This window comes from Pongo pygmaeus, chromosome 10 (assembly GCF_028885625.2).
Source record: "Pongo pygmaeus isolate AG05252 chromosome 10, NHGRI_mPonPyg2-v2.0_pri, whole genome shotgun sequence".
Classification (NCBI taxonomy): Eukaryota; Metazoa; Chordata; class Mammalia; order Primates; family Hominidae; genus Pongo; species Pongo pygmaeus.
This window is the reverse complement of record NC_072383.2, coordinates 110667266-110679312: the sequence shown is the minus strand read 5'-3', so window position 1 is coordinate 110679312 and position 12047 is coordinate 110667266. Positions and strand designations below refer to the sequence as shown.

General features: G+C 39.3%; 1 protein-coding gene across 2 annotated transcripts in view; it reads left to right on the top strand.

Moving 5' to 3' along the window:
- Nucleotides 1-9334, top strand: part of NAA25 (N-alpha-acetyltransferase 25, NatB auxiliary subunit) — an 83864-nt gene extending 74530 nt beyond the window's left edge. For both annotated transcript variants that reach the window (XM_054442154.2, XM_054442155.2), the window contains 2 exons: nucleotides 2729-2875; nucleotides 6527-9334. In XM_054442154.2, the coding sequence (XP_054298129.1) occupies nucleotides 2729-2875; nucleotides 6527-6649 (270 nt within the window). In that variant the 3' untranslated portion in view covers nucleotides 6650-9334. The remainder of the gene's footprint in view (nucleotides 1-2728; nucleotides 2876-6526) is intronic.
- The last annotated feature ends 2713 nt before the right edge of the window (nucleotides 9335-12047 follow it).

The following is a 12047-nucleotide window of genomic DNA, read 5'->3' as shown; positions in this document are numbered from 1 at the left end:
TATCAATGGGGGTTTTTTGTTCGCTACAGCATTATAATAATCATTATCATTTGAAAATGTTAGCTGGGTGCTGTGGTTCACACCTATAATCCCAGCATTGGGGGAGGCCAAGGTGGGGAGATTGCTTGAGCCCAGGAGTTTTGAGACCAGTCTGGGCAGCATAATGAGACCCTGTCTAAACAAAAAAATTTTTTTAAATTAGCTGGGCATGGTGGCACATGCCCATAGTCAGTTTTAGCTACTCAGGAGGCTGAAGCAGGAGGATCACCAGAGCCTGGGAAATTGAGGCTGCTATGAGCTGCGATCGCACCACTGTACAAGGCTGGATGACAAAGCAAGACCCTGTCTCAAAAAAAAAAAAAAGAAAGTTGATGTTTCAGTTGTAAATTGACTTTCTGAACAATTCAGTTAAATCCAGGAGTTCTTTAGATTGGATGCTCTGCTGAGTGTTACTATTCATTCACAAACAAAGGGTATTTAGATATGAATGAGGGTGCTTCTTTCCTTCACTCTATTCAGGAGAATTAAACAAGAACAAGAACAGAGACAAAGATGATTTAACTGATCAAGAGTACAAAGTTTGAGGCTGGGCACTGGTCGTTCATGCTTGTAATCCCAGCACTTAAGGAGGCAGAAGAGAGAGAATAGCTTGAACCCAGGAGTTCAAGACCAGGCTGGGCAACATAGCAAGACCTCGTTCTCAACAAAAAGGGGGAAAAAAAAGGAGGGCAAAGTTTGAAAGTATAGGTCAGATTGGCTTTGTTGCTCTCCTTCTAATGAAAGCTTACAACCCTAGAACATGTCAGATAGCTTTTTGGGAATTGTCTTTTGTAGTGTTTTTTGTTGTCTTTCTGGTTTCTAAAAATGAGAATGGTTTTTCTGATATCAGAGTAACCCATAAAGGTGTGAATAAAGTGAAGATCATTCATATACTCACCAGTCAGTGATAACCACTGCGAAAATTTTTATGGTAAACAAACCTGCTATCCAGAAGGTTCTGTAACTTGCCTTTTTGTTTTCATATAACAGGGTATCTTGGACATCTTTTCATGTCAGTAAATATAGATATATCTCATTACTTTTAATGATTATATATTGTACTGTTATATTAATATGCTATAATTATATTGATGAATTGTTGGTTCTAATTTTTTGAATATTATAAATATTCAAAAATTCAATATGCTGCTATTGAATATAAAATAAATATTCAATATGCTGCTATTGATACAGACAGATTCACAAAGATACATTTATAATATAATTTCTTTTCTTTCTTTTTTTTTTTTTTTTTTTTTGAGATGGAGTCTCACTGTCGCCCAGGCTGGAGTGCAGTGGCGGCGGATCTCAGCCCACTGCAGCCTCCACCTCCTGAGTTCAAGCCATTCTTCTCCCTCAGGCTTCCGAGTAACTGGGATTACAGGCGTGCGCTACCACGCCCAGCTAATTTTGTTGTTGTTGTTGTTGTTGTTGTTGTTGAGACGGAGACTTGCTCTGTTGCCCAGGCTGGAGTCCAGTGGCGCAGTCTCGGCTCACTGCAATTTACGCCTCCCAGGTTCAAGCAACTCTCCTGCCTCAGCCTCCGGAGTAGCTGGGATTACAGGCACTTGCCACCATGCCCGGCTAATTTTTGTATTTTTAGTAGAGATGGGGTTTCACCATGTTGGCCAGGCTGGTCTTGAACTCCTGACCTCAAGTGATCCGCCTGCCTCAGCCTCCCAAAGTGCTGGGATTACAGGCATGAGCCACTGTGCCTGGCCGTATTTTTAGTAGAGATAGGGTTTTACCATGTTGGCCAGTCTGGTCTTGAACTCCTGACCTCAAGTGATCCACTCGCCTCAGCTCCCAAAGTGCTGGCATTACAGGCGTGAGCCACCACACCTGGCCTATAATATAGTTTCTTTAGGATAGCTCTTAGATCTGAAATTAACTGTATATATACATTTATACAGTTAATAAATGTATATGCATATATACATTTGTACTCATCCCCAACAGTGTTGAGTGTGTATGTATCCTTAACCATCTGGTAGGTGAATATTGGTATCTCCTTTTTCTAATACTGATTTTTAAAATTTTATTGATATTGAACTGTCCAAGAATACTTCTTGAGTGAAAAGCTAGCTTTATTAATTGATTGGCTAGGTTTTTTAGTTGTATCACGTGTTTCTTGGATTTCTTTGATATATCTTCTATTCTTTGTCCAAGTTTCTTATTGTGGTAGTAATATTTTTCCTATTTATATGTGTTGAGCTACTGGGTTCTTAACATAATAATGTTACTAATCCCCTGTCATAGGTGATGCAGTTTTTTTTTCAGTTTGTTATTTGTCTTTTAACTTGAGTGATTTTTTTTTTTTTGTCAATGTAGTAATATTTTTAAAAACAAGGATAATCTTTTTAATGGTTTTTAGCTTTGTGTGATGTTTAGAAAGGGTTTTTCAACTGTCAGTGTCATGATTGCAGAAGTTGTTACCTAATTTTCTTCCAGTGTTTTCATGGATTTTTTTATTTAAGTATTTAATCTATCTGAAATTTATTTTAATATTACTGTGTTATTTTGTATCTCCAAATGTCTAGTTGGTTATTTTAGTACCATTCATTCACTTGAAACCACTGGTTTGAAATGCCACTATTTAAATTCCCTCATATCTTTCAGTAGCTTTTGTGATGTAGATATGGGTAATATGTTTGATAATGTTTCAACTCTTTTTTAATCTTTTTCCCAGCCACCTGTCTTTACCAGTTTCCAAGACTATGTTACTGGGCTTCAGACTTTAATTTCCAATGTTGTGGATCATATTAAAGGGCTTGAAACACATCTAATTGCACTTAAACTTGAAGAACTTATTTTAGAAGACACTTCTCTCTCACCGGTAAGAGACTGTAGGCAATCGGCAATGTTTTCTACACACACACATACACACACACACACACACACACACACACACACACACTCTCTCTCTCTCTCTCTCTCTCTCTCTCTCTCTCTCTCTATCTCTCATCTTTATCACAAGGACAAGTTAAAGTTCAATTTATCATTTCCTCTTTATAAGACTTGTGACTAGAAGGTGCTTGGCAGTAGTTTCTTGTTGTGTTGGTGGTGGTAGGTTTTTTCCCCTCTTCATTTCTCCCCATACCTCCTCCTTTCTATACATTTTTGGGGTTGTTCTTTTACTATGAAAACTAATGCCAGCATTTTGAGCAACATGGAACCAGCCATATTTTGAAATCCAGGGACAATCTTCTTGAATAGAAGTTACCTGCTGCTGAGTCAGCTGTCTTCCTTGCCACCCAGTTATCACCTGAGAAAGGAGAAATGCTGGACATGAGAAGTAATTATGTCAATAATAATTAGGCTAGAGCAAGCCAACCAAAAAGGGAATGAAACCAAGTATGGAATCAAAGGTACCACCATCAAATGTCTTATGATATTATTTTAGGTCTTTTCAAATTCTGGTAGTTAGCAAAATCCTTATAAAGCCTTTGCCCTTAAAATGACAATTCTTTTTTGTAAATGTTAATTCACCGGCCTGGAGTAGGTTTAGGATTTTGGTAGGGGCCAGAAGGACAGTGGTGGAGTCGTCTGTTTCTAGCCTGTTGCTCCAGTGATGAAACTGATCTTAAGAAAATGCTTCCCTCCGGGAGTTTGTCTGAGCTAAACCGCTGAGCTAAACTGTTGATGAGGGAATTTATCCAGTAACCTGAGGGTAGCCATCATCATAGCCCCAGACCTTCATAGGGAAGGGAATGAATAGAATTTTCCTTAGCACACCAGCCTTAAGAGATTGTAAATGTAAGCCCCTCTTTTGTAAAGCTTAAGAACGTTAGACTTTGAACAGGGTGCTTACTGTGGGAAAGGGCTCAGAGCAGTTCACATTACCAAAGACTGATTAAAAAAAGCAGACATGGGCTGGGCGCAGTGGCTCAGGCCTGTAATCCCAGCACTTTGGGAGGCGGAGGCAGGCAGATCATGAAGTCAGGAGATCGAGACCATCCTGGCTAACACGGTGAAACCCTGTCTCTACTAAAAAAATACAAAAAAATTAGCTGGGCATGGTGGTGGGCACCTCTAGTCCCAGCCACTCGGGAGGCTGAGGCAGGGGAATGTTGTGAACCCCAGAGGCAGAGCTTGCGGTGAGCCAAGATCGCGCCACTGCACTCCAGCCTGGGTGACATGACAGAACGAGACTGTCTCAAAAAAAAAAAAAAAAAAAGCAGACATGTTCATATTGAACCCAGTGAGTGAAAAAGTACGTAAGTACCTCCTTTCAAAATGAACATGTCTGCTTTCTTTAATGAAGAGTGGGGACATTTGAGGAAGATTAATTGCTTTTCACCAGGTAGGAAATGTAGGAAAAGGATCCCAAGCAGAAGGAGGCACAGATAAAAGCACAGGGGCAGGAAAGTGAATTCTGTGGCGCAGTGTGACACAGTTGGCAGGGCCAGAGCTTATGGTATACGGGAAGTACTGTTAGATATGAAAGTGATAGGCACAATAGCCCTGTTGTGACTATCAAGTGGTTGTTTATGTTAAAAGATCTGTCTGCATCCTGGAATGATGAGCAAGAGTTCTCGTTTTCAGAGTTCTAGAGGTTATCCTTAACTTGGCCATGCTCTCTGGATTTTTCAAGCCCTAGCTTCTGTTTTGTCTTTTGACCTTGGGAAAATTACCTAACCTCTCTAGGCTTCAATCTCTTTATCTGTAAATGGAAATGATAATAATGCCTACTTCATAGGATTATAGCAAGGATTAAACAAAGCAATAATTGGCCTTATATTGTTAAAGTCATGTTTCATATAGTTACTGAGCAGTACCAAATACCTGATGCATATAGTGCTGGCTAATTGTCTTTTAAAGGTAAAAGTCTCTTCAATTCAGTTTCCATTAGGCTCCTCTGTTTTCTTTCCTCCCGTTCTTTCTAAATTTGAAACACTGTGAATAAGGCCTCTGGACTATGACCTCTAGTCCTGATTCCCTTCTTCCTTCCTATGGGGTATCCCAGTGAAACTGGCTGTGTGTTAGGACCTTTTTGTGTGTATTTATATTCATAGAGAAAATATACAGTATTATTGTATTATTTTGTACTTTAAAAAATGTAAATTCGGCCAGGTGTAGTGGCTCATGGCTGTAATCTCAGCACTTTGGGAGGCCCAAGGCTGGAGGATTATTTGAGCTCAGGAGTTCAAGACCAGCCTGGGCAACTTAGTGAGTCCTGCCTCTTTAAAAAAAAAAAAAGTTTTTTAAATTCAGTTTTATATTCAAGAGATCTGTTCAAGCTAATACCTGTGGATCAATCTTGTTCATTAAACAGCTGCAGAATATAAATGCACCACTGCTGTTGGACATTTTAGGTTGTTTCTTTATATTTGCTTTTACATATGTTACCGAGTGAAATGTATTTGTGCACACCTTTCTATGCACATTTGTATTTCTAAGGAAAATTAGGTCTGAAGTACTAGTATTGTTGGGTCAGAAAGTATGTTCCCTGTTTGTTCTACAGTTCTGGGCTCTGCAGCACTCAACTTCCTGTAAACCTCATCAGTCTTTAGCCAGCCTCCTTTCTCTGTGAGAACTCCCTCCTTCCCTTTTGTGTTTTCTGATCTCTACTACAGCAAACATTCGCCAGCAAATAATAACTCATATTGAAGAATATACAGTTGGTCTCTTCAACTCAGGGGCTTTGTCAATATGGAGGGGCTTGTTAAGATTGTAACTGGAAATGATGGAGTTGGTAAAGTTGAGGCCATTATTAAAAGTGGTTATGATGATGTACAAATTAGTAATAAATTTCTACTTTTTTCTGATGAAAACAATCAGAAATCTCAAATTTTCCATTTTGTACAGCTTATAACAAAATAGTAGGGATTTTATGTCCAAACTAGTCATAATTTTCTGTTTTTATTGATCAAAAAGTAGTGATCAGAAATCTCAGTTTTTCTTCTTCTTCTTCTTTTTTTTTTTTTTTTGAGACAGCTTTACTCTGTTGCCCAGGCTGGTGTGTAGTGGCACGATCTCAGCTCACTACTACCTCTACCTCTCAAATTCAAGCAATTCTCGTGCCTCAGCTTCCCGAGTAGCTGGGATTACAGGTGTGTGACACCATGCCTGGCTAAGTTTTGTATTTTTAGTAGAGATGGGGTTTCACCATGTTGACCAGGCTGGTTTCAAACTCCTGGGCTCAAGTGATCCACCTGCCTGGGCCTCCCAAAGTGTTGGAATTACAGGCGCGAGCCACCATGCCTGGCCCGGTTTTTCTACCTTATATAACTTACAACAAAGGGTACTTGAAAGAGTAATGATGCTAAAACAATAGGGTTTCCGTGGAGAATCACATGGAAAAATACCCATTTGTGATGACCTTTTGCCTTCTTTGCATTTTATGCAATTGAAAATGACCCACTGTATTCTGATGGAGCTTGCAATGAGACCAAAGGTAATGGCAGCTTTAACTTTTATCTGAGAACTAGAATCTGGGGGGATGGTTTTTAAACAAGACTAATTATTCTTGTCTCCTCCTTTATAGGAAGAGAGAAAATTTTCAAAGACTGTGCAAGGGAAGGTGCAGAGCAGTTATCTGCACTCACTTCTGGAAATGGGGGAGCTGCTGAAAAAAAGACTTGAGACCACAAAGAAACTAAAAATTTAAGGAAGTATCTACCACGGGCACTGATGACTCTGCAACAGAATATGACACCATCTTCCCAGGCAAAAGCAACATCTGGTTGACCATGATTTTAATCCAGAACTTCCTCATAAAATGCATGAAGGACTTTGATCGTGAATTTTTTTAGGTGTTAAATATATACAACTGATTAAATTATTGTATATAAACCAGAAGCGGGACCCTCATCTGGGTTTGACCACTTTTTATACATGTTCATATGCATATGGCAGCAACAAGAGAACCCTACTTTTCTTCTTCCCATCACCAGAAACCTCTTTTCAGGGGAGCAGGGGGTCTATAAAAACAGCAATAGAAATTAAGCATAAAGCATCAACCTCATAGCAACTGAATAGCCCTTCCATTATAAATAACATTGAGAGTTTTTGGTCTGGTCCTTGAGCCACAAGAAGTGGAGGGGAGACCATGCCTGGGAACAGGCCCCCTTTTCACAGCACTAAGTTTGTTTTGAGGCTTTCTCAGCTACTTGGCTCCCACAGAACCCAAGGCAGGTACACAAAGGACCTTAGATGAGATCTGGCATATGCACCCGCAATAGAAGGGCACCACTTGGATGACCACAGGCACTTAGTTTCTGGCTAGTTTTTGTCTGATAGTTAAGACATCCCCATCCTAGCTTCTGTGAGAGTTAAAAATCTCAGGTAGGAAGGCAAGGAAGGCTCTGTTAATTTATAGCTGTTTAGAGGGGAAAGCAGTGCAGACCACTTATTAAGCCCGCTGAGGACTAGCTTTCTGTCTTTCATACATTTGGGAAAGATGGGAATGACTGTTTCAAAGAAGAGAGGTGCACATAATTTATGCAGGCAAGTCTGATACTTATTTCATTGGTTTTGTGAGTCATATATATATATATATATATATAAAATATATATATATGACTTGAAAATTAAGATTTAATACTTTAATGTTTTAAGTGGGGGGTTTGGGAAGGAAGGAATGTAATATTATGGATTTAGCATTAGGCTTTAAGTTTTAGGCTGGCAAAAGAAATGTTATTCAGTGGGTTTGAGGTTTGGACTACTTTCTTCAAACTTAGAGAATTATAACAGGATGGTGTTTACTTTGTTCACCTGGATGTCCCCAAGCCTATAGCTTCTTCTATCAGTGGTTGGTCTGATAGAAGAGGTAAAAATTGCTCTTGAAAATGTCATACAATTTATACAGTTTCTTTGATAATATTTTTCTGTTTGAATCCCTGCTTCTGTTTTTGGTCTGTTACCTAAATATAGTTCAAGTTTAATTCTGTAAGAGCAAAGAAATGAATTTGATGAGGAAATTAAGCATCCAGTGGAGGATTGGTCTTGAAGACCTTAAAGGTGCTTTCCAACCTGCACTGCTCCAGTGAAATGTGGTACTTTTTTCTTTTAAAAGCAACCAAGAGAGCTGGGAATATCTGTGTATGCAAAGTAATTGCATTTTGTCCCTTCATTTTGACTTTCTTAGATTCATAATTTGATACAGTGCTTAAACTTCCAAGGAAATTTTAAACAATTACTACATTACCTGTTCAAAATAAGGCTTGTTGGAAATCCTAGTCCATCAACGAATTTCAAAAATTTATTTTTGATATGAGTAGCCACAGCTGGTCATATACCCTATCCCAAAAGGAAGAACTGTCTTGAACAAGATGAATGGAAAATTGTGGTTAATTCTGAATTTCATGTAATGACAACATATTCTTTCATAAAACTATGGCCTGTTTAAGATGGAACTTTGTGTGTGTCTGCTGGGGAGGGTGGGGTACGTGTGTATGGCGTGTGTTATTGAAATGATGTCTCTCTGAATATCCAAAAAAGTACTGTACTGTGGAAATGCTCTTTGAAAAAGTCTATCGACTGACCATGATCAATCTAGCATACGTATGTTCAGTGGGCTGGCCTTGGTCCTCACGGACAGTGTGTGACTCTAGTGGTCTTCCTAACCAGTCTCTTGTCTAAAGATATCTGGGACCTCTACTGGCTTTAATGACAAATAATGTTATGTTGAGGTTATGCTTCCTTTGTTATTTGCTGATTTTCCTACTAAATGTAGCATTTCAATTAGATCCAGCTTTCACATTTTGAGATAATTGTAAAAAGAATGAAATTATGCAGAAATGGCCAATATCTCTTATCAATCTGTTCTTTTGGAAACCCTCATGCACTATAAATTGTGTACAGTTAAAAAAATATATATATATATATATATTCTTACATGAGTAAAACCCTCTCCCAGCAATCGTATGGCATTGGTATTTGAAGAGAATTCCCAAATAACCCATTGCTGCTGCTGCTGTTTTTGATTTGTATGGGTTTTTTTGTTTTGTTTTTGTGTGGTAAACTGATATTTAAAAAAGGAAAGGAGAAAAATCACGACTACTGTTTACAGACTGAAAAATTATTGCTTTTTATACTACTGAGATCCTAAGTTAAGACTCTCCAAAGCAAACATTTGGTTTAAATCATTTATCTGATGTGGATAAAAGGTAGAGAAACTTGTAGTGTTCTCCACATAATGGAAAATGTACAAATGCCTAGTTGTGTTGCCCATCAATTTTGTATATTTTCATAATTTTAATTGTTCAAAATTGCATTATATTTTGCAATCACTATGTTCAATCTGGATTTGTCTTTCATTTTAACTTTTAATATAAAAAGGGGTTTCAATGTATCTACAGGCTTGTTATTGAAACTTCCTACTTATTTGATGTGATTTATTAATATGGGAAGTATATATTCTTCCTTCTTAAGTAAGTGAAGCATAGCAAATCTACTTTAAACTGGATGGGTTAATTTACATAAACATTTTCATTTTAAGTTGGCATTTCTGCCTGGTTCCTTTTTGTTCAGATTCTTAGAAGCCACAAACTTCTGAATGGTGTAATTCATCTCAGTTGTGAATTTAGTGCTATATCCCAGCATATTTTTAATATTTGAGAATTTAGAATTTTTATTTGAAGTCACCTAGTCCTTTTGACTCAAAAGTTAGTACCTTCTATACTTGCAGTTATTAATTCAACATATATGTATTGAACACTTAAATTAGCATATAGCAGGTTCCACTTTAGGCTCTGGTGAGACCTTGTGTCCTAGTTAGTGAGTAACGTATATCCTAGTTAGTGGCTGTGAGGTGGGGAAGAGGCAATAAAAATGTTAGTTTGTAATTACATCCTGCTTAATAATGTAAATCACAGTATGTGAATTGAGTGTGTCTAGAGGGTCACTTCAGACTGGGTCACAGGAGGACCTCCCAAATGGTGACCTCTGATCTGAATGATGAACTGTCAGGAAAAAAGTAACATACATGCAAATTCCCCAAGGCAGGAAACTGCTGAGCCGGTTCCAGGAACTGAAAAAATGTTCAAGTGGCTGGTACTTAATGAAAGGGGTAGGATTGAGATAGAAAGTTGAGTAGGGATGAGAGCCATCAGGGCTTTGTAGTCTGAGGAAGGAATGAGATTTTATTCTAAATTTGGTGGGAAGTTACCAGAGGATTTCAGGCAGGCTGATGACATGATTTATCCAAGGGTACTTGAACCCACAAGCTGGGATTCGGAACTTGTTCAGGTATTGACAACACAGTGGAAGTAGGAACTTTTTCTCTTTTTTACTTTCTGTCCTGTGATGTTGTCTCGTATGAGTCCCAAAGAGTCAGTTTTTGCCGGTTTCTTCAGTTATGAATTAACTCCATCCCAAGGTTTTTCTTTTTTTTTTTTGAGACGGAGTCTCGCTCTGTTGCCAGGCTGGAGTGCAGTGGCACAATCTTGGTTCACCACAGTCTCCGCCTCCTGGGTTCAAGTGATTCTCCTGCCTCAGCCTCCCGAGTAGCTGGGATTACAGGTGTGTGCCACCACACCCAGCTAATTTTTGTATTTTTAGTAGAGACGGGGTTTCACCATGTTGGCCAGGATGGTCTCGAACTCCTGACTTCGTGATCTGCCCACCTCAGCCTCCCAAGGTTTTTCTTTAGCAAAAGATAGGTACTTGGGTATACCTCACTGCCATTCTTAATTTTCTCCAGAGATGGGCTCAGGTTTATGCTTTTTTATGTGCCCTGTTTTTTTAGATGCTGTTCCTGTCTTGGTGCAGACATGTATTTTACAGTATGACTGGAGGGTACGCTACCATGAACCAAACGCTTATACAAATTATTTGTGGGTTTCCTACGGCAGTTTATGCTTCAGGAGTGCAGAACTTTTCTGCAACCTCCAGCTTCCATATGGCCCAGTTAATTTAGGCCTCAGATACCGTTTTTGTTTTTTGTTTTTTTTTTGAGACAGTCTCACTCTTGGCCCCCAGGCTGGAGTGCAATGGCACGATCCTGGCTCACTGCAACCTCCGCCTCCCGAGTTCCAGCGATTCTCCTGCCTCAGCCTCCCGAGTAGTTGGGATTACAGGCACCTGCCACCACGGCTGGCTAATTTTTGTATTTTTAGTAGAGACAGGGTTTCACCATGTTGGCCAGGCTGGTCTCAAACTCCTGACCTCAAGTGATCCGCCCACCTCAGCCTCCCAAAGTGTGGGATCACAGGCATGAGCCACCACACCGGCCCAGATACTGTACTATTTTACAAATGAGAAAAGTAGTTGTTGCAGGTAAGACTACTGTTTAATATTGACATTATCGAACTCTCCTGCAAACGATTCAAACTCCCTTAAGCATTGAGGAAATGAGCTAAAATCCAGATCCCCCTCGCCATCTCCCTCACCTTCGTAAGTCTTGTTGGCCATGTTCATATTCCCAGATTAGTTCCCTATGTATAATCTCTGCTGATATATTCCAACTCCAACATTTTTTTGTGGTGCCAGTTACCAAGAACTATTTGTAAATTACTCTTCGCACCATTTGAGATAACTTGCAAGTTCCTTAAACACAATTCATGTTGGATCCAGTGTCTGCTTTGCTTCAGGTTATCAGGAAATTCCCTTAAAATTGAAAATACTTAACCAGGTGCGGTGGCATGCACCTGTACTCCCCAGCTACTCAGGAGGCTGAGGCGGGAGGATCGCTTTAGCCCAGGAATCCAAGTCTAGCCTGGGCAACAAAGCAAGATGCCCATCTCTTAAAAAAATAACTATAAATATTCGATTCTGGGAATCTAGCCCATAGTCTTCATTAGAATCTGAATAGCAGCACTTGAGCCACAATATTAGTAAATTCTAAGAGGTAGAGGAAAAGAATCCATTTGACTTGGGTCAGGGAAGACTGTATTTTATGTGACATATGCAAATCACTTAAGACTCTAGAAAGAGAGCTCACCTTTAATGAAAACTATTGGATAACAAAGGGCCTCTGACATATGATAATGTGGTTCTGCCCAATAGCTCAGGTTTCTTCAACTCAAGGCCCTGGGGTTGTAAATAACCATACCCAGCCAGAACCC